Source organism: Channa argus, chromosome 8 (genome assembly GCF_033026475.1).
Source record: "Channa argus isolate prfri chromosome 8, Channa argus male v1.0, whole genome shotgun sequence".
NCBI lineage: Eukaryota > Metazoa > Chordata > Actinopteri > Anabantiformes > Channidae > Channa > Channa argus.
Window position 1 is genome coordinate 10,324,610 of NC_090204.1, and position 23,029 is coordinate 10,347,638.

The 23,029-nt window shown below is 39.5% G+C and overlaps 2 protein-coding genes across 5 annotated transcripts; one reads left to right on the plus strand and one right to left on the minus strand.

Moving 5' to 3' along the window:
• The first annotated feature begins 808 nt into the window (after positions 1–808).
• Positions 809–21,068, plus strand: tpm4a (tropomyosin 4a). 4 transcript variants are annotated; one of them, XM_067512043.1, is made up of 9 exons: positions 809–1,161; positions 3,901–4,026; positions 15,994–16,127; positions 16,338–16,455; positions 16,566–16,636; positions 16,726–16,801; positions 17,846–17,908; positions 18,084–18,153; positions 19,825–21,068. In XM_067512043.1, the coding sequence occupies exons 1-9, from the start codon at positions 1,048–1,050 to the stop codon at positions 19,905–19,907; spliced, it is 855 nt and encodes a 284-aa protein (XP_067368144.1). In that variant the 5' UTR covers positions 809–1,047; the 3' UTR covers positions 19,908–21,068. The 4 variants fall into 4 exon arrangements, with proteins under 4 accessions (XP_067368144.1, XP_067368143.1, XP_067368146.1 ...); XM_067512042.1 differs by lacking the exon at positions 19,825–21,068 and adding an exon at positions 18,911–19,154 and having other exon boundaries at positions 810–1,161; XM_067512045.1 differs by lacking the exons at positions 809–1,161; positions 3,901–4,026 and adding an exon at positions 7,269–7,815.
• LOC137131164 (small ribosomal subunit protein eS27-like) lies at positions 20,915–22,803 on the minus strand. Its single transcript, XM_067512047.1, has 4 exons — positions 22,468–22,803; positions 21,829–21,937; positions 21,633–21,743; positions 20,915–21,471 (listed from the first exon to the last, which is right to left on the minus strand). Exons 1-4 carry the CDS (start codon positions 22,471–22,473, stop codon positions 21,443–21,445), a joined length of 255 nt encoding a protein of 84 aa, XP_067368148.1. The 5' UTR covers positions 22,474–22,803; the 3' UTR covers positions 20,915–21,442.
• Between the last annotated feature and the right edge of the window lie 226 nt (positions 22,804–23,029).

Genomic DNA, 23,029 nt, shown 5'->3' on the forward strand with positions numbered 1-23,029 from the left:
TATGATAGAGATGATAGAGGCCATACACGATGTGAAAGTTGTAGCATCACAACAGCTTACAGGGTATCACCACTAGGTGATTAAAAATAATCCCTAAATTCATATGACTCATTTATTTTAATCCCCAATTATCTCTTGTGTGCATCTGTTTTACATACGAGCTAGTTTTTGTTATTCTTTTCAACCATGCCATGACCTCTATTTATTTACCACGTTGCAGTAGGCTTATTATGGTCTTCTTGACATAACATTGGTCTTGGGAATGGCAACGGCATCAACTTTAATGCTAATATTTTGACAGCGTGCTTACAACATGGGCACCCTTTCCTCCATGTTTCTGTATCTTCTAAACACTCCCTTGCTTCACATTTTACTTGTTCTCTCATCCTCCAAAATGCTGTTGTGTGCCAGTGAGACTCTTATCGGCTGATGTGAGGTTAAATGTGGAAACAGGACCTGCACTTCTCTATCTGGCTCTCTGTGAAAACAGAGCAATCCAAATAAGGAGATCAGCCACAGTTGCTGAGTGAGTGAGCAGAGTGGAGCAGCCACACCATTCCTTAGAAAGAGACCTTGGATGGGTAGTTTGAAAGGGTGGAGTGTGTGTTTGAAAGAGTGATAGGGAGTCAGGATGGAGTGAACACAGAGTGGTGAGTGGAGGGATGAAAGGAAGAATGGACAGAGGAGGGAGAGGATGGAGAGAAATGATGGGTAGAGGGAGGGAGGGTGAGAACCTGGGAGGAGGAGAAGGAAGAGGAGGGAGAGATTGGAGACTGGAGGCAGGTTCTGTTGCAGTTTAAGAAACTACCCATATAATGCTCAACTCTCCATCTCTGTCCATAGCACGTCTTCTTCCCTCTGTCTCTCTCCTTCTATTTCTCTCTCTCTTTTTCTATTTTCTCTGCAGCTTTGTTGGACTCTAGCTCTCTCCAGGTCTGCACCTATAGGACTGAACCCCCTGTATCTCAACACAACGAGACACACCACTTGTGCTTTTGAAGCTGCATTTTTTCATCTCAAAAAGAAAAATTCAACATAACTGCCACCATGGAGGCCATCAAGAAGAAGATGCAGATGCTGAAACTGGACAAGGAGAACGCCATTGATAGGGCAGAGCAAGCGGAGACGGACAAGAAGGCAGCAGAGGACAAATGCAAGCAGGTGGGAATGTACAAGAGTAAAAGAGGAAATTGATCAGTTAGTAGTGATGGTGAAGATAGATCATGTCAGGACATCTCCAAAATCAGACTGAATTTAGTAAAGTGGATTTTGATCAGCAATGAAAAAGTGAAAAAAAAACTTTCTTCATTACTTAACTGATGAGATTTAAACAAAGGACAAAATGTTTTTTTTTTATGTGGCACTGTTGAAAAAAAGTAGACCCAAGGCATACTCAAGCGTTTTCTTTAAGACTTATATTCACAACATTGATGGCATACCAGAAATACCTTCAAAGAAATCATCTGTAAACACATTTCCCATTTATTTGTGCTGCATTTCTTTTAGCTAATTTACCCTTGTGCTTTCCTGTGTGAATCTGAATGGTAAATTTATCTGTGAGTTTGTATGTGAAACACACCGAGGGCTCCATAAAAGGCCAGGCAACACTCTTTGAATCAGCTGTTTAGACTACAGCACAAGGTTTGTGTTAAATATTTACTCCGTTACTTTATTTACAGCTATAATTAACCATCAAATATCATCATCATCTGAATAACAAATTTAAGCATTAGAAAACATTAAAACTTTTTTAGTATTGATACAATAGATAGAATACGGCTTTTTATGGGAACAATCCATCTGATGCCCCCTGAGTCATAAAAAGCACTGCAACAGCAAATACTGAAAAGATGAACAGGAGCTGAAATTGGGAACAATAGGTCCATTTTAAAGCTTTTTATAGGAAATCTCAATGATAAATCAACACAAACCCTCAGTTTCAGGTGATGAGACCACCCAGAATCAGGGTCTTTGGAGAGTAGGAGGTGATTACATCCGTCCTCAGGGAGCAGTTTTCACAGAGTTAATGGAGCATCTGTTTGAGAGGAGTCTGTCATGAAGCTTATCTGACAGGTGTATCCAACACACAGGAGACAACACACGTATTGAACATGGATATATGTGGACACGCAAATGGTAGATATAACACAGACATTAGGCCCATGTTCCCAGGCGACTCTATGTTCTCACTGATAACAGCTGTATTTTTAGACACAAGGAGAGAAACACGGCATGGAATTCAGCAGGATTATCACAAGTACTTCATGGACTGAGAAGGGAACACTGATTAGGGGGAACACTTAACCCTGTGAGTGTGTTTGTGTGTGTGTGTGTGTGTTTGTGTGTGTGTGTGTGTGATGAAGAGAGGAAGAATTAGACTCTGGCATACCATGGCTCATGTCATGAGAGACTGATAGTATGCCATTAATATTTGAATGTCCCCAAACATCATAAATACAATTACACTCCCAAATCGGCTACTTTTGTGTTGTCGGCTGCTTGAATTTAGACACCTTGTCTTTTAACAATTATTTCAGTGCAATAACAAAAAATAATGCATACACACAGGCTAAGAACAGAACAGAACAGTGCAGAACAGAGTAAAATAGCAAAACAACACAGGATAGAGTCATACCCAAACTCAAATGAAAAGCTGGAAAGATGTCTAAGACGTAAATAAAAGCAGAATGCAATGACTTGCAAATCTTATCAAGCCATATTTTATTCACAACAGAACATAAACAACATCTCAGATGTTGAAACTGAGAAATTTTACCATTTCATGGAAAACATTAGCTCATTTTGAATTTGATGTTGCATTGTGTAGCATCCCCCTTCTTTTAACAACTGTCTGTAAATGTCTGGGAAGTGAGGAAACCAGTTGCTGGAGTTTAGAAGAGGAATGTTGTCCCATTCTTGTCTGATGCAACAGTTCTGGGCCTTTGTTGCTGGATTTTTCATTTTATGATGTGCCAATGTTTTCTATTTGTGAAGGATCTGGGCTGTAGGCAGGTCAGTTGATATCAAGCTGGAAGGTCCCTTTCTTCTTCAGTCCACAGGACGTGGCATCCATGGTTTCCAAAAAAAAAACAAAATTATTATTATTTTTTTTTCATTCATCTGACCACAGAACAGTTTTCCATTTTGTCTCAGACCATTTTAAAGGCCCAAAGAAGATGGCAGATTGCATCATGTTCACATATGGCTTCTTCTTTGCATGATACAGCTTTAACCTCCATGAATAGAAGAAGCCATATATGAACATGATGGAGAAAGGCCGAAATTGTTCGACTATTTTGAGACGCAGTTTGTCACAGATTGGTGAACCTCTGCCCATCTTCACATCACATGTTCCTTTTATAACCAGCCATGTCACTGACCTGTTGCCAATTAACCTAATTGTCAAATGGTTCTCCATTTGTTTTTTTATTTGTGGCAGTCTTTTGAGATGTGTCACTGCCATCAAATTCAAAATGAGCTAATATTTTCTATGAAATAGTAATATTTCTCAGTATCAACATCAGATATGTTATGTTCTACTGTAAATAAAATATGGGTTGATGAGATTTGCAAATGACTGCATTCTGTTTTTATTTATGTTTTCATGTCTTCACAACTTTTTAGGAATTTGGGTTGTAGAATAGCTTGAACAAAACATATCTCGAACCAGAACAGAATAACAGAAGATAACCAATTAACCTAACATAGATGTCTTACAAAAGAACAGAGCAAAATAACAATAACAGTAGCAACAACAATAATTCCACTCCGTCTGGTAGTAACACAGAAACATTCATAGCAAACTGGCAGAGACCTGAGAAAAAAGACTAAAACTAAGTTTAAACAGGCACTAAGTAAAGTCTGTGTTGTGAACCGGACTAATGATGTTTACTGTTGTAGCTGGAGGAGGAGCTTGTTGACCTCCAGAAGAAGCTGAAGCAGACGGAGGATGAACTGGACAAATTCTCTGAGGGCCTGAAAGATGCTCAGGAAAAACTGGAACTGTCTGAAAAGAAAGCAGCAGATGTGAGTGACTCATACTGTGCACACACACGCGCACACACACACACACACACACACACACACACACACACACACACACACACACACACACACACACACACACACACACACACACAAACACAAAAAGAAAGGGTGATGGGGCAACTGAGTTTCCCTTCACTGGACTGTAAATGCAAAGTGGAAGTGTCATATAATAATGATACTGCAAGATTATGAATGTTGACAAGACTTCCAGCTTGCATAGCTTCTGCTCTTGTCCTTAATTACTTGCAGTTGACATGTTACCATGACACTACCAAAACTAGGGCCCATTACTCAACAGCTGGACAATTTCTAAGCAGCTGGATTTACTTTGATCCACTGTGAAAGGTCTAGAGCACTTCAGAGACTGTTACATTCCTGTGCAGCCACTCCTGATACTGCCTACGGTTAAACTATAACACGCACACACACAAACACGAACACACACACACACCCCCACCTATATAGATCAGCTATAAGGGACCAGAAACCATGTATATTTATGTAAACATAAAGTGTGATCATTCCAACAGACTCCACACTTTCCACACTGACAATGATTGCATAATGAAATTGTGAAGGGTTTGTCTTTTTATCTACAACATGGTTATCAACATCAACTTTTTCGTTAAATGCACCAAAAACAGAGATCGTGTTTTTTTCCTTTGCGTTATTATTTCTGGTCAAGACCTGATGAGACTGCCATTATTCAAAATGCAACTTGTCCACTCACAGATATTTGGGTGTTATGATGATATTTGGTAATGTAGCCTCAGGCAGCTAGCCTTAAGCAGGGATGAGAAGTAAGCCATGCAGGTCTGACTGCTTTTTATCAGATGCCATTTATCAGACTTCCCTCTGGCGCCATAGATGACTATTTTCACCTTTTTGCAGCAGACTTTGAAGGGCAAAATCTGTGGTGTTCCACTTTAAGCGAAACTCTAAAACAGGACTCTTACTTTTAACTTACTATTTTTAAGAACCCACTGGTTTTTTGTACTTATGTACTTTTTTACAGTATCTGAATAATTGTTTCAGCAATTAACTCACTAAACTCTTTCTGAAACTTAAGTAGTTTTCAGTGTTGTGAGAATATTTATGTATAATTAATTTCAGTAAATGTAGCGGAACATTAGATAAATCAGTTCTACTATAGCTAATCATCAGCAATCTGGGAAAATAAGATCATACTTTAGATTTTTGCCGATACCATAAACCACAGCTCTGCATGTGTGACACTGGTGGTTTCTTCTACGTTTTGGCACGTGCACACAGGGTGTGTTATAACTTGTGTGTATGTGTGTGTTTGTGTGTGTGTGTGTGAGAGAGAGAGAGAGAGAGAGAGAGAGAGAGAGAGAAAGAGAGGGGTACTCAGGGATAAACAAAGTTCTTATGTGGTAATCAGTTATGACCAAGAATAGTTATAGAATACTGTTCATGCCAGTTTATCAGTGACATGCCACTTTAACCACAGCTAAGAATCCAGTTAGTCATTCCAAAAAGATTACTAAGCAAACCATGTGTGGAGAGAGGGGCTTCAAAAAAACCTCTCAAGATGTGGCATTGTTTAACTGTTGTGGAGGATATCCCAGGGAAATGCAATGCTGTACTATACACAAAGAGAAGGGAAGTGTCTGCCATACAGACACAGAGTCAGAGGCTAAGACACTCTGGATCATCCTCATGCAGTGATTAAACAAACCCTGAGAACATCACAAAGCCTCACATGCAAAGTTGGCCAAGTGGGCCCCTGGAAAAAGTGGTAGTTGAAGTTGAGGTTTGAGACTATGTAGGTGTAGCCTCTGCTCTTGAGTATCCTGTAGTGTGTGGAAGGAGAGCTCAAGGAATTGAAGGTTTGTTAAAAATAGGTATATACATACTTCCCTCGCGACACCAGCGGTTCCAGACAGTAAAGCTGCCCTACTCCAGCTTCCACAAAGTCCCCTCCACATGTCATTTATTAGTGGCAGCAGTCAAGTCATTACACATCTGAATTCACACAGAGAGCACAGCCAGATTGGAAACCTGAAGAGGGGCTGGGAAAGCAGAAAAGTGAAGCAAAAACCCCAACAAGCAAAAAGCTATCACTAACAACAGTCAACAGTAGGTTGTCACATTTCACTGTCAGCACAAGTAATCACAATATTACCACACATGATGTAAATGATGAAGGTGGCACCATTAGGTCTTAGCAACAGTTATCGGGGAAAGCTGAACTGTGGTGGCTGGATTCACAGAGAAAGCAGAGAGCAGCCAGGGGGGGTTCTGGTATGTGAGGAATGCAGCTAAGGCAAACAGAAAGGCCCACACTCCTGTGTCTAATGAAATCAATGCTTCCAGCTTTTCCGGTACAAAGGGGAAAATCATACAGAGAGACTCAATCAACGAATGAAATCAGTTGTGGGAGTTTTTTTCTTCACACGGGACTGCTAGTTTATACCTGCTCATCCATGCAGCATGTTTGCTCTCAGGATGATCGTGTGAATAGGAAATGGTGAAGGTAAATAAGGCTGGTAGAAAACATAGAAGTTGGAGCATTGACACCAACACAATGGACATCATCTATGTCATCTCTATTATGGATGATGAGTGTTTGCTCAAATAAAGATAAGCATTTTGATTTCTATGGATGGTAACTTATATATTTTCTATATCAGTGTATGGCCACATGACAAGTTTACATTGTGAGTGGCTGTAGCTCAGTTGGTAAGCCAGTCGTCCACGGAACACAGGGTCAATGGTTTGATCCTCTGTCCCGGTTAAATGTGGAAGTGTCCTTGTCAAACCTGGTGATTGTAGATCAGCACAGGAACAATTTAACAGCACATGTGTATTGATTGCATTACTGATGTGCCTAAGAAAAGCCACAGGTTTGGAAGTTGTATAAATAATTAAATCAATGAAATAATGGGGAACATTTCACTTGAAACCTTATATCGTCATATCATTATATCATAACGTTATATCGTAAAGTGGTAACTTTCCAGCTGAGACTGTAAGTGTGCGACATCTTAACTATGGGCACTGCGCCTTTACAATAAGTGAAAGTAATTCACCCTGTATTTCCCTTTCTCTTGAAACTCCAGAAGCAGTGATCACATCACGTCTCATCACAGGGCTCAGCCTGTACACGCACGCCTACACGCACGCACGCCCCGCCCTCACTGATCTCATCCCCCCCGATCATTTCTCCTCCTCCTCCCGCTGCCCCGCACAGTCTGGCGCTCTGCGCTTCCCTCACCGCGCTGCATTTCTTATCGTCCTCCTCAAGCTCGAAGTGTCCGGACCAAAAGTGCCACAACATTCCCGAGGACAACTTTCTGTACTGCTCATGAACTTTGCATTTTTACAGACAGCAGAGACCTTTGAAGAGCACCTGGACGCGCTCACTTCCTGGTTGTATAACTTTTGTTGCACTTGAACGATCCTTTCACATTCCAAAGACTTTGGCCCTGGACGGACATCGACGTTTTTTTCCTTTACACTCAACGACCAAAGTCATTTTTCTTCCTCTGATATTATTCTGAACAGATCAACTAAGCAGGACCAACAGTCTATGTTTTTGCACAACCTAATACAAGTTTTAACAGTGTTCTTCCACTAAGTGTAGTTTTGAATTAAGTAAGAAAACAGTCAACAATGGCAGGTTTGAACTCTCTGGATGCTGTGAAGAGGAAGATTCAGTGTTTGCAGCAGCAGGCCGACGAGGCAGAGGACCGGGCTCAGGTCCTACAGAGAGAGCTGGACAGTGAACGGGAGCTCCGAGAGAAAGTGAGACAATCAAATCCTCTCTCTTTTTTTTTAAATTATGTCTTCCTCTGTGTTACAACCCTGCTCTTTGACAGCCCCCCTCAGCTTTCACCTCTAAGTGAGATTTAATTAAGTTAACTTCTTCATATTGTTTTCATATAGGCGCTGGAAAGTCTTAGTAGTTCATGTCATTGATTCATTGGCGTGCGCGGTTGTGCCACAATGCAAGGCGTTGGTCTCTAAAGAAAAAAAGTTTGGATTCCTGCAGGTCTTTGCGCATGCGCGGTTCTGTCTGCCTGAGCAGGCCACTGTAAAACTCCAGTGAATAATATGGACCACGTAGACAACATTTGACTCACCAATTTTGCTTCTTATGAATACAAATCATCTTAATACGACACTTGACTACTACTACAATTGTAACTTCTTATTAGCTTTTAGAGCTGCCAGCATTCATATTCTATTGATAATGCTCTAGCTGTCCTTGCTCAGTGGCACTTCAGCAGTGCCGATGTTGGCCAGCAGCAGCTGGCTGGTTGGAGGCCCAACCACAGTGCCTCCACAGATGATTGGAGAGGAAAGGCACTAAATGCTAAATGTGTGCCTGCCCTGTTATTAGGAAGTCAACTGAATTTGCTAAATATTGTGCAATTTTTAGCTGCAACTGTATTAACTGGTCAGCTAACAGAAATATTGATTATCAGGTAATTGTTGAAGATTCTTTTAATACCAGAAATAGCAACATTTTAACAGTTTCAGTTTTCTCATTCTCCTTTGATTGCAAGCTTATCGTCGCTGGGATTTTAGACAGTTGCTCTGACCAAAAAATTAAATCTGATAATGGTCTTGGCCTTAATGAGTAGTGAATAATTGTTAGTAGCCCTCCTATTATACTTTATCATATCAGTACACTATATCAGCAGCAGTTACTAAACTGGGCTGTGATTAACACAAGTGATTTTTGAGATTCCACAGCTGTGTGGTTTCTTAAGCTGGTGACTCATACTTTTGTTCTGAGTATTCGCTCAGCTCTGTCACCTGCCAGTCTCTTGACTGTGCCCAAATCAGAGTTTTACAGCTTCACACAGTAAAGGTAGAGACTGTAGAAAAAAGTGCTCAGCAGCACAGTTAGTAACAGTCTTGACTTGTTTTGCATGACATAGAGTGCCATGTCCTTCACATAGCGCTGGTTAATGACAAGACAAGTAGAAAGAGTCAAGGAGAGTGGGAGGAGAAGGTGTGGCTGTAAAGATATGGCAGCTGAGACGATGAAAGGAGTAGGCCTGCTGTTGGTTACTCCTTAGTTACAGACCGCCTATTAGGTAACAAGGCACCTTTTTAATTTGACTACTGGGCGTTTGCCCCCTTTGTAGGTAATCATTCTGATATGAACAAGTATACTCTTGTGAGTGACATTAAAATAAAATTTTATAAGAATTACAGGTATGTTTGACTTAATGGTTTGTTTGTTTTTTTCAAATTACTGAGACATAAAGTACTATGATTTAACATTAAGTATTGTAAAGTGTTTGCATGATGGATACACTCAGTAGATTTTATAATACCCTAAGTCAAAAACATATAGGTCATAGTATATATAGTAGGATGGTGGGACACACCTGCTGTTAATTTCCTGTGTTTTTTGAGGTTATAGTGTCTTTTTGCTCAAAGGCCAGTGAGCAGATTATTAAGAATTATGACACAGCTTACAAAAAATATTGTAAAATTTGACAAATAGTTTTTTTCATTAATACAAAAGCAAACAACTGTTTATAACAAATGTTATAATACGAACATATTTACCTAATGTAGTAAAATACCATCAAAGCAGCAGGTTATGGATGCGTTGTAATCACAGAGTTACTTAGCCCTTATATAATTAATACTACATTACTTTTATAACTACAGTGTTATTAAAGTCATTTTTTGTGCTAAATGAGGGGGGTTAATAAATTATTTTATCTTCGCGTTTTGGAACATGTCATCCCAGTCGACATTAATGTGCAAAAACAGTTTCAGCTGTCACACATGTCGCTCCTTGTGCATTTAGGTTGCACAAGTGGTGTGGTCCCATATGTGAATAATTAGGTCAACCTGAAGTTATTCCCAACAAAATATTCTTCGAAGCGCAGGAGATCAAAACAGGAATTTTGCTCAGTGTCCTACGGTAATGAATCTTTGTATGAAAATATGGAGGCAAAAGAACAAAGCTTGGCCTCAAATTAAACATAATTGCCTCAGTTATTTTTAATGTGGTTTTGACGCCTCGTGAGACGTTACTCAACTGCTCAATAATTCTATAAAGCTCTGTCAGAGAAGACATGAAAGAGTGTTGAAAACCTCATTTGGCCTGTTTTATTTACAGCAATTCTTCTCAGTGAGATGTTTAGTTTTCACAGTGGTGATGATCATTTTAATTTCATTTAAATTTAATTTCATTCACAATTCTAAAAGCTTTGGGACCTGCAGAGCTTTTTATAATATGGAACAATATTAGAGACACCACTTTTGCGTCTAATACATACATTTGATAATTTGACTATTTTGCTAATAAATGAAAACTTTATTATATAAGAAAAGAATACAATGCACTCAAAGAAAAGAGGAAGAAACAGCACAGAACAGTTTAAACTTGTTTTACTATGTTATGTTCAGTCATGGTGTCATCAGAAAACATAATGGTTACCATGGTGATAATCCACGTTTTGACATAAAATATGGAGAATAGTTTGTGGTACATGATGCATAAAACCAGATTAAATACAGAAGTGGGAACCTCTACAGTGTCACTAGCTTTGGGAAGAAGTCCCCTACCTCCCACACAGACATACACACACACTGCCCCTCCCAGGATGTCATCTGCAGATTCTGCTCCAGTACTTCCTACTACTCCCTACACTTCCTGTCCCTGAGCTTAAGCCCTGATCAACAGGAAGATTATGTAATTGTGTGCAATGGATTTAGGAGTTGTGGTGTACAATGTCTTTGGATGCAAAAAGACATCTGAAATGCACTTGTTCTTGCAATTGACAGCTGCTCTTTTACACAACTTACATCTCATATTAAAAAAAAATTGCAGGACTTGATTTAGACATAATGCTGATCGTCCTCTCTCAATTAAAGGTATGGTCTATGTGCTGGTTTGTGGGGTCAGTGATCTTGAGGGTTTTCTGCTTGGCCTGTAGCACCCTTCGCTGGATCTGCAGAAAGAAATACTTCCTGGTTTTAATGTTTTCTTTGGAATGTCTCCCGGGTGTAGCTCAACTTTCCAAATATAACTGCCACATGTTGATACTTTTGGCAGTCGCTGGAATTTTGGGGAATACTCCCATGTTAGTGGCTTAGCTGATTGTGCAGGCCAAAGTTGTGGGTTATAGCTCAAGTGAGGAGTAGAATATATTTATACAGATAGTGCTAGTGTTGCCATGTTTATTAAATGTCATTAAGCAGCATTTGCAGCGTGACAAAATAAAGTATTTTATGTATTTTATAGTATTAGTAGTATATAGTAGTATTTCTATCTATAAATAATCTATAAATCTATAAATAACATTGAGTAGTATTTTTATTTGTTTATGGATGCATTCAAGGTTTTAGTCAAAGCAGATTCACTGCATCTAATTGCATGCTGGTAATGGTCGATGCTACTCCAAAGGAGGAATGGCATTCATTAGGAGAGAAAAAACCTATAAAAAGTTTTATTGCAAGAGTGTTTACTTGACCTGTGGGCAGTTGAAGCACCTGTCCCATATTTGTCCTGAGACCACCCAACAGCACCTTTGCAGTTTACCAAAAATGTCATCATTCCTACATAAGGAGGATCTGTCTGAAGCTTGTGTTCAGTGTTATTGAATTAAAGCCTCAAACCAGCTCAAGGTCTGGGTGAAAGCCAGAAAGCATGCTGTAGAAGAATTACACAAATTACATTTTGTAGAGAAAGAGCTCATTGTGATGCTTGTCTTGAAATTTAATGACCCTCCTTTACATATCATACTTCATGACAGGCTGGCTTGTACTGTATGCAGCTGTCTTTGCATGCCTGATCTTTAGATTACACACTTTTCTCTCACAAACACACATTCACATTGAGAGAGGCAACCCAGCAGTGTCAGGAATAACTTCCACTGAACCCCAACAGCACTGTGCAGCTCATTAGCCCACTGCCCTGGAATCAGCTAGCAATTAGATTCCTCTTTCAGTCGTCCTTGATCCTGCCTCAAACACATGTAAGACACTCAGGTATTTCTAAAGTCAGTACTAGTAGAACTGTGCTGTATCTTCAAGTCAGGCTCCAAACTGTTTACAGAGTAAAGGCTGGTGCAAAATAGCTCTAACAAAGTGGTAAAAGTAGAAATAGAATATGGCAATTAAACATACTGTAAAACTTATTAAGGGGCAGCTCAGTTGGTAAGACAGTTGTCCACGGACCACAGGGTCAGTGGTTCAATCCCCAGTCCCAGGTATATATCAAATTGTCTCTGGGCAAGACGCTGAAAACCCTAACAGCCCTGCTGTCAGGCTTTGCCCGATAGAAATTGGGGAAGGTTGCGTCAGGAAGGGCATCCTGTGTAAAAGGGGGCGTAAAAACTGTCAACATGCGGACAATGATCCGCTGTGGTGACCCTGAACTCCCGAGATAAGCCAAAAGGACAGTCAATTTCGACTGCAGAGAATAGCCATGCAACCAAAGATTTAAATTAGAATAATTATGTAATGCCAAAATATAAAAATGTTGGATCCCTGCCAATTAGTGAACTTCAGAGGTACTAGTAGGTGAATGGTTTTAAGTCTTGGACAGAGCCAGGTTAGCAACTTCCTCCATTTTCCAATCTTTGTTCTAAGCTAAGCAAAGTGGCTGCCTGCCGTAGCTTTAAATCGTTCTAAAACAGTTCCCTTAACAGTCTTAGATGCAGTTACAGAAATACCATTCGCCTCTTAAAAAGCTCCAGTGTTACATATTAAACTAGGTTGATAACAGAGCAGCTACTTGCTGTGCATTATCTTTTAAATAAATACATATAGGTCTGTGTGTGTATACTCGCTGCCCACAATCTTCCTCTGATACTCCACCACAAACATTCTCCATAGTTTGTTTTACCATATAAGGCTGTGTACGTCCCTGGCAGCCAGAGAATGCAAAGTGGGTGCTAAGTGAAGGGGCATGAGAGAGACAGAGAGAGAATACTGCCTCTGTAAGTAAGGACAATCAAAGGCAGGAAATGAAAGGGTGTTGGGCAGCTGACTTCCTGTCACCTTTTTCAAGATCCTTATTTATAAATTGATAGAAATGTCTATTTAAGTAAAGGTTTATTGTTACATTTTTGTGACCTTAAAATTGAAGTTATGGTAATGCTTTACATGTGTTGCTACTCCTGTAGCTGAACCAGCTTTAATAATTGCTTTCAGAATTTACAGGAAAAGCTCTTCTCTCCTTTGTTCATGGCTCAGTGGATTAGAGGCACGACAGAATGCACTTTACGCACCCATGTTTTTTTACCCAATACAAGGCTGTCTCTGTCTATTAGGGGGGATTCCCCTGGTGAGCGTGAAAAACTGATGCCAAATAACACGCCAGGTTGCACACATTTGATTCCGATTATCATCTTAACTTAGACTTTGTTACAAGAAACTACCTGGCCACTGCCTGGTAATTAGGTGTGTGAGAAGGCAGAGATTGACAGAATTTGAGTTTCTTTGAAACTTTGCAGTGTGTGTGTGTGTGTGTGTGTGTGTGTGTGTGTGTGTGTGCTTGGGTCCTTCTGGAACTGCACTGTATCACCTAATGTGTTACTGTAATTCATTTTTCTCAGGACATTGTTTCATTTAGGAGTGTGTAAGTAACAATATGTATTATTTCAGGCTCAAGTTTAATTTCTCATCTGTCAGATGGGAGTGTAGACAGATGCAGATCTACGTCAAAGGACATCACTGATGAGATTTCAACATGTTTCTAACTGATTTAGAGACTTTTCATTCATTCCTTGTTGTTTTAAGTTTCAGCCTAAACACATAGCATGGAATGAATGAAAAAAAAAAATTAAAATGCTCGCTGTTTTAAGACACGTCATCGTTAGCTTGTCGACAGACATTTCCTGTCTAGTATCAGCAGCCTCCCCTGGCAGCTCTACATGCAGTAGGGCAGGACCTGGGGGAGGACGAAAAAGAAACGAGGGAGACAGAGAAAAAAAGAGAGGTGGAAAGAATGAGCGGCTAGTCAGCAGTTTAAGATGACATGGGGACGAAATGGATAAAATCTCAACAAATTATAAGCAAGGCCAGTGCAGCTGCCAGAAAGCAGAAAACCATACTTTCATTTCCTGAAATATCGAGTCTCTGACAGAATGGAAGAGTGAACTGGATTGAGGTCTATTTATTCTCAGCACAGTCCAACTGAATAACCCTTTTCAACTGAGATCTCTATAAGATCTTTATTGTGCAGTTGTACCTGAGTGACTTTATCTCTCTGAATGTGTAGCGGCATGACTCACCAACTTGTAAACTGAGTGGCAGACACTTTGACTGTTAATCTGACTGGCAAGCTGACTTCGGGACTGAAAGGCTGGCTAATGAGTCACTGACCTACAAACTGCTGCAACTGTGCACAAAATAATGTCTGTTTGTCTAAGAAATCCCCAGCTGCTTCATTTTAGTGGAAGGGAGTAAACGTATGTGTGTTCTGAATGAATAGTTCAGCATTGTAACAGTTCAGAAGTGCACTAATGCAGTGCTGTTTGAGCTGTGTCTGTTTGCTAAATTTCGAACAGTGGAAAGCCTGTTTGTGTTGTAATGAGTTGGGCTGGTATTCAGTTTGAATGTGGCTCCCTAGGAGGTGGTTGTTGAATAAACTCACTCGCCACTGGAGAGGAAATGTCTGTATCATTGTCTGTTTGCTTTCTTTTTCTGCCTGTTTGCCCCAGTTTTGCTTCACATTCACTGGAAGTTTTTTCTAAAAAGTGTAAAGTCCTGTGGCCTTCAGATATTAAGAAGGATGACATTGTCAGCAGTTAGTATTGGTGTTTTGTCAGAAACTGTTTATTACAGATAGGCTCTGCTACCATCGATGACCATCCAGGGATCTCCACTTGTCTCTTTTTGACTTATTTTTTATAAGCTAGATCGGCTATTGATTGGTGAAACATGAGCGACCCTGGGGAGCAGAAGAAGAGCAGATTCTTTGTTTCCCATGGCACAGATCGAATTGAACATATTTTAGTTCAGACATCTTCGTGTGGATTCAGGGTTAAGTTAGACGGAGAATTGGCATGAGTTTTATGACTGTGTGATAAGGCAAAATATCTCAGTGTAGTCATAGCATCATGGCTCTATTTAGATCATGGTATTTTATTGCAGGACTTTAATCAGAGGAAACTTCAGAATAAGAGTCCTATAGAGACAATGCACAAGCATTTGTATAGCTGTGTCTACCCCAGCCTGGCTGCTTGTATCCACTGGTGGCAGCTCTCAAGGAAAAAGCTGTTTCTCTTTCCAGTGGTTAAGCTGGAGAAACTCTAGAAAACCCTAACTTTAGATTTTCCCTCTAACTTAAATATGAGAAAATGTTTGGATTCAAGTCTTCATTTTAAAAACCCTTGTGATATAGAGGGGAGATCATTTTAATAGTATTTCTAAAATATAATCACTTCACAAATTCTTTCATCAAAGAGTGGTTCAAGACACTTTGATCAGGACATTTTGAGATTAATGACTTGATCATTAAATGTGTATCAGAACACAGGTCTAATTTCTAAACTCCTGACTTAAGGAATGATCCAGGTAGTGGAGACTGTACAGAAAGGCCAACACACCTGATTACCCCATAAAACTATATACCAAACCATATACCACCTACCTCGTTACTACAAGCATATATTCATCCTCTTTTGGTGAACTTTAATTGAGTATTACCACAGCATTGATTTTACATCGTGATTGTGCTGTGCAAACAAAACAAACATACAGGTTGTTGTTCGTCTTTTCCATTTATCTGACCCTCATTTCTGTTCTTTTTTTGTCTTTTTTTATTTTCTTATTTTGGTGGATAGCTGTGAACATCGCTCCCCCACTGCCCTCCTTTTGCATTTTCCTTCTGTTTTTGTTTTATGGTGTGGAAGAGGGGGATGGGAATACCAGCTCGGATGATTTAAAGTAGAATTAATTAATTAATTAATTTCTCTTTTGTCCCCTGTTTTTCCAACTCAGGCAGAGGGAGATGTTGCAGCCTTGAACCGGAGGATCCAACTGGTGGAGGAGGAGTTGGACCGAGCCCAGGAGAGGCTCGCCACAGCACTGCAGAAACTGGAGGAGGCTGAGAAGGCTGCAGATGAGAGTGAGAGGTCAGTATAAATCACACTGAACCCGCATCCACCTTGATATTCTCCCAGACACTTTGGTATGACTGCATGTATGGTGGATAGGAAGTTTATTGCTATTTGCGAGACCACCTGTTTTAACTTATTTATTGCAACATCTGACTTAATAAATAATCTGCAATTTTGTGTTATGAACATTTGGAATCATTGGTCTCTGGGTCCTGGTTGATCAAGAGGGATGAAGGTAATCGAGAACCGTGCAATGAAGGATGAGGAGAAGATGGAGATTCAGGAGATGCAGCTCAAGGAGGCCAAACACATCGCAGAGGAGGCCGACCGTAAATATGAGGAGGTGAGACTTTGTCAGCAGGAGATAGTTCAAAGCAAGATCCTTTTTAGTTATTTGCATTTAGTGTGTAATCTTTAATATCATCCTAAAATTGTTATAATTTTTCATCACAGGTGGCTCGTAAGCTGGTGATCCTGGAGGGAGAGCTGGAAAGAGCTGAGGAGAGGGCTGAACTCGCAGAATGGTAAAACCAGTGAACACACAGGTACAAGCACAAAAATACCTGCAAATGTTACTCTTACATCAAGCATACGACTGTGTTTCCCTTCACAGTAAAGCCAGTGACCTGGAGGAAGAGCTGAAAAATGTAACCAACAACCTCAAGTCTCTAGAAGCCCAGTCTGAGAAGGTAAGAGTGCCCTGTGGCTAACTGGTCGCCAAGACTAAATACACATTTATTTGTAATAGTTATTGGTAATAGATTCCTTCTGATGCCAGGTAAGTGATTTAAAAAAGCGTCAGTCAAATAACGATAAACATCTGACCTATGTATAAGGGTGCTACTTATTCTCAACAGTTGTGGTCTCTGAATGAACAATGATTTGTCCTGTCAAAATGCATCAGTAGTAAAACGTTATTGTTTTATGTTATTATCAAGCTGTGTTCTGTTTCACCAACACGTTCCCAAAATAAAACTGTATATACTGATCACCATGTCTGGTACTCAACACATACATCATCACCTTGACTTGCTTGCATCCTATAATTTGGGCTGTTCTCATGGCTCAGTGAGCAGTCATTTGAGTGCGTAGGGAGAGGTACCACATCACTTAAGTATTGTTTGAGACTACCTCTATTATAATTGTGTATCATCAGACCCTACCTAAAATACAACCATTTCTTTTCCCCCTAGGTTTTTTCGATGAATACCAGAATGTAAATAGAGTGCAAGACCCAAACTCCCTTAATATGTTGCTGGTAAAATATATGTTTGCATAGTACATGAGAAATTGGCCATGCAGAGTGATAATACATTGCAGGTTCATGGCCACATCAGGTCTTCCAGTAAAGGTGAACCAGCAACCAGTAGAGACCTGCAGTACATTCTTCCTGTTTGCTACATACCTCCCCAGGCACAGACAGGCAGCATGACAGCACACCAGGCTTAGCATGACTGTCTCTTTTAGCAGTGCATGCCTTTGCTTTGTTCAGTCAGGCCTGTCATGGTTGGCATCACAGCATAACTTGTTAGGCTACTACCTCACCTCTCTCATGCCACCTTCCTTTTTACATATCACTCTTTAAAGGGAGTGGTGCCATAGTTAATGGAACGTTTGTAATCCTCGGTTGATGACTGATGTGTGCTCCTGTTGCGAAGATTTGGTAGATGAGAGGACATGTGAGCACCGATTTGAATTTCTGCCACAGAATAACAAGTATTATTTTGTTTCAGTACTCAGAAAAAGAAGACAAGTATGAGGAGGAGATCAAAGTCCTGACTGACAAACTGAAGGAGGTGAGATCCCACAGCAGAAGAGAAGATTTTACTTTAACAATACTCTGATGACATCAGTGTACACTGTTTAAGTAAATACAATATGAAGAGCGAGAAAAATCGACATTTTAACCTCAATGGTTCATGTCACTTTTTGGCTAAAACCTCTGACATACTGTGTTTGTAATCCTGTCAGGCTGAAACCCGTGCAGAGTTTGCAGAGAGGACAGTGGCTAAACTGGAAAAATCAATTGATGATCTGGAAGGTATGAGACCAGTACCACTCTCATTTGATAAAATATTGTGGATTTGCATAAGTCTGTTTGACACAATACAACACAACACATTTTATATTCCAGTCATGGTCCATGGTCACATTCAAGTAAGTCTGTCAGTAAACAAAGAAACACTGTATGTTTGTTGATAAACCAAAAGTAGCTAGGTCATAAGCTAACTTTAAACATTATCATAACCAATCATAATTAAAACCAAAGTGGATACATACACAATTATGTAGTTCATTTTGACATAGATCTCAAAAAGAGTATCATATATCAGCAACACTGGAAATATTTAGCGTGGAAAGCAATTTTTTCCCTGCCAGAGGTATGGAAACATCCTTATATAAATTAAGCTAATAAAAGATCCTCGTTTCTTCAGCTACTCCAACATGTCCGTCATGTTGCAAAGAGGAAGCAGCGCGCTCTGGTGTTTTTAGGTCAACATTATTTTGTTGTTTAACAACAGGCAGCTTAATTTCTAGAGTTATTAAGCATTAGCATTCAACTGTATGGGACATCGCAGACATAAAAGCTCAAACCTTGTCTAGCAAAAGAGCTGTGAGATTGATTAGATGTACATAACTCTTTTCCTAGCTGTTCTGCATCTTTAAAAAGGCTGACCTATTTTTTGTCTTCTTCTTCCCTCTGCTCTTCACCTCTATCTCATTCTGCTTTTTGGCTCTTTTGTTTCGCTGCTGTCCTTGACACCTGCCTGTACCTCCTGTTGACCTCTGACCTTCAGATGAATTGTATGCTCAGAAGCTGAAGTACAAGGCCATTAGTGAGGAGCTGGACCATGCCCTCAATGATATGACATCTCTGTAGCAAATCTGATATTGCTGTTACACTCTGCATCACACTCCTTTTTGCTGTCTAGCTCTGAATTCTCCAACTCTTTATCTGCTCTCTGTGGATCATATGTGGCTTCTACTCATCTTACTATGCAAATTATAATGAATTAAAATCTTTATCTTTGCTACTTTGCAGCTATTGTCTGTGTTTTGAATTATTTTCACATGCTTTGTACATGCTCTGTAAAACCTTTTATACATAAACTCAGCTACATATTGTATTACAATCTGGGATTTTTGCAGCAAGGTTCTTGTATAGTTGATCTTAACTGTATAGTTTACATCTAATTTTCAGCAGGTTTATATGAGACAAGGTGAGATTTTCTGTGAGGTTTACTGTAGTTTGGTTTGAATTAATAGTTTCTAATTTCTCCTAACCCTTCAAAACTTTTTAATTTGAATGGATTTCGAAATTATTATATACTTTATGTCTATAAACTATGTGTTGATATCAACAGTATTAACACAGTCGAGCAATTAATGCAACAAATTTGTCAACAGTGCTAAACCCAGTGCTCTAAGAAGCCCATATACTGTTATCTACTAACAGACTTCTAGCAAAGAATAACAGTCAGCATTTTGAAGCATGAAAGTCACTATGGTGTAGTGTGAAATTTTGCATGTATCACAAGTTAACCAAAGTAGTTATGCAAAACATCTGTCCAGTAAAAACCATGTGGTGTGCAGCCTTTTAAAGTGATGATCCTACAGAGGAGAATACATTGCCATGACACCTCACCTGTGAGAGCAGTATTATTTGCTGATGTATAGGAGTTCACCATATCACTTTTCTTCCTCTTTCCAGAAAAATTATCACATGCCAAAGAGGAGAACCTGGGCATGCACCAAGTCCTGGACCAGACCCTGCTGGAACTGAACAACTTATAAATACAGAGAGAGGAAACTGGAGAGGATGAGAACGTCATGTAACATTCCATTAAATGTTCGACTCCATTCCACATTTTGAGCTGTAAAGTCTTCATACCCCGTGTAAAAAAGGGGATTAATTTAATGCTTTTCCCTTAATGTTTTTTTTTTCTAAGGCACAACTCTTTTTTTAAAGATGGGAAGTCATTTAGAATTCTTTATTCTGTCCAGAAAAGATTTTTGACCACTTATTTACAAAGAACTGGCAAATAATACACCTCAGATTTGGCTGCTCATCTACTTATACTAGCTGAGTTTTGAATTTTGTGTGCACATACAATAGGTCTTCTACTATTTTAACAGATGAAATTGAATTCTGCGCCATCTACATTAGCATGGCTTTGATGTGCCACCCAGTGGTCATATGAAGTTGGTCTACAGTTCAGTTTAGTTTTTCTGACTGTGCTGTACCACTTTAAGGGGCTACACGTTAACAATCTGTCCTTTCTTAACTGATTGTGTGTAAACAGCATGGTGGTCTAATGGACAGGTGACCTTATGGAAAAGTTTCTTTCATAAATAAACAAGTCGAGACACATGCTGCTCAGTCACTATCTGTTGGATGAAAGCATAGAATATTTACTATGTTGCATTTTTCCTTCTACTCCCTTTTGAATGGAGGAATCTTTGCAGTATCTAAAAGCTGTATATGTGCACTAACACATAATGTGCATATTTTATCTGTACTGCCTTTCCTTAAGTGTGACCTGACCATTGATACATTCTGCATCACTGCCAGCAACATGCCATAATGTAGCCAGTATTTACTAGAGTTACACTATTACATGAGCTAGCTAAACCCCAAACCACTGGAAACTCAGTCAAGTTTTATCAACCATGAATACTTCTTGTATATAGTAGAATAATGTTAGGTATGTGAGAAGCTTAGATTTTTTGTTTTTGTTTGTTTCATCTACACTGCTTCTTTTTTTGCCAGGGGAACTCTCAAGACCAAAGAACAGACAATAAACTCTCAAAATGTTTTATTTTTGTTTGTGACAGTCATGGTTTCGTCTCATGCCAGGTCCATAAAAACGCCTCAAATTTGATGGACACCATTTAAAAATACTTAATTCACCACCACCCCAACTCTATGTCAAACTAATAAATGTTTTACAGAAATCTTGACTCATTTCCCTTTTTTTGCATTTCAGTGATTATAAATTTAACTGATTTAATACAAGCTGCTGAAACTGGCCTACACCAAGTGCTCATTACATACAGTGCGATTAGAGTTTAGAGGAATGCCTGCATGCATATGATTTCTGGTCTCTATAATCACAGACTGTAGCTCTTCTTCCTGCTCTGTCCCATTACCCCCCACTGGAGGAATTTAATTTTACTCCACATTATTAACAAAGAAGTACAGAACATTTCTGTCCCAAGGATATAATTTTGGTGATGAAACCACCACAATTAAAATCATGAAGTGTTAGGATCAGACTCATTTATCCATGGTGCATTTGGATGCCTATCATGGTAGCCGACATCTCTGCTCAGGGGTATTTCCGTCTAAAGGCGCAGCCTAGATAGACAAAAGAAAAACAAAGGTTTGTGTCCGTGCAGACACTAGAAACTTAAACAATGTTGACACACTGTCTTATTTAGTGATGTATAAATTCACTTAGAAGAAGCTGGGAAAACCTTAGTCATGTTTAAACTTCCACTTTGTGTTGTTTTTCTCACCAGCAGTTAGTTTGCATTTTCCCCCTCGTGGCCGGCAGAGGATCAAAGAGCAGCCTCCACAAGGTACCACTGACTGGGCGTGGCTGAAGATGGTGGTGATCCTGTAGCAGCCTGGGGAATGTTTAAATAGGAATGCTGCTTTGAAACAGTGTTTTTTCAAATTACAGTGGGACATTCCAGATTCCAGATTCCTCACCTATGCATTTCACATCCATGAAATAGGAGTTTGGACTCTGCACCAACCTCTTCTTCTTATGTCTTCTCCTCTCTGCAATCAAGCTGGGGTGCATCAGATCTTTAGCCAGCTGCAGTGAATCAGAGCAAATCATTAATTTGATTTTATGTTTTTTTTTTAATTCACTTTTTCATTGAAGGTTTGTTGTAGTCTGACGCCCCCTGCTGTCTGGTGAATGAATTGAAGCTAGAGCAGACATGTCGAGACAAGCCCGGGCATCACTCCTGCTATACACTTGCTTTACATTTAGTCTTTTTTTTTAAGAGTTTTATCCAAAGCGACTCACAGGTGATGTACAATGCAAACATCTAAGTAATGGAGAAAACATCAAAGCGAAGTCCTATCAGAAAAGTTTTTATATTTCATGAGTCTGTAACTACCCGTACACTGAATACAGATGATAATTTATTATTATTATTATTTAAACGCCAAACGCCCCAGTAGTTTTAAGTCATTACATACACTGCGTCTTAAAACAGTGACAAGTCTGCTTCATTGCGTCTACATTTAATTGTAAATATGTCCATTACTGAAATAACATCCACACCGTTTTATATGCAGCTAAACACAATACTGGCTACAAAGATACAGGCTACTTACAGGCATCTTTTCTCAGATGTACGTCTAAGACAACTACGACGCCGTGAATGAAATATCAATGCTGAAGTGCGCTTTTTCTGCACTTTGAGCTAAATGTTAGCAGTTATATGCCTCCAGAGACAGAGCGGGCGGGGTCTTGCTCTTAAGAAGAGGAGGCGAAACCAGTCCATGTTTAATACAGCATTGGTACCACTGTGTGGTAAAAACATCAGTTATAAAAGCTTTTCAAGGTCTAAATGGCTTCACTATTACTTTGCTATCAACCCTTCTTCGCCGGAAACTTTCCTTTTTTTCGTTTTCAGTTATTTGGCTTACGGAGAGACCCCACTGCTGTAACCAGTCGCCTTCAGGAAAAGCAGCAAGTGGCTGCAGCAAAGATGCTCCTTCTGAGACGCGTGACGACAATGCTTGTCTCATATGAATCAATTTTTATTTATTTATTACTTCCAATAATTTTAAAAGGCTTTTAATGTTTAACAGTTATTAAGAACACGTTTGGAGAAGTTTACTCTAAAAATAAGAGAGACCATAAAGTATTAAAGTACACTAATATTCTCAGGAT

Bases quoted from the DNA above. Each gene is read 5' to 3' on its own strand.
- tpm4a (XM_067512043.1), top strand. From the start codon at position 1,048: ATGGAGGCCATCAAGAAGAAGATGCAGATGCTGAAACTGGACAAGGAG. The intron at 4,027-15,993 runs GTGAGTGACTCA...TTTCCAACTCAG, and splicing joins CTGAAAAGAAAGCAGCAGAT to GCAGAGGGAGATGTTGCAGC. The intron at 16,637-16,725 runs GTAAAACCAGTG...TTCCCTTCACAG, and splicing joins AGGGCTGAACTCGCAGAATG to TAAAGCCAGTGACCTGGAGG.
- LOC137131164 (XM_067512047.1), bottom strand. The intron at 21,744-21,828 runs GTGAGGAATCTG...AACATTCCCCAG, and splicing joins CATGGATGTGAAATGCATAG to GCTGCTACAGGATCACCACC. The intron at 21,472-21,632 runs GTGAGAAAAACA...TTGTCTATCTAG, and splicing joins AAAATGCAAACTAACTGCTG to GCTGCGCCTTTAGACGGAAA.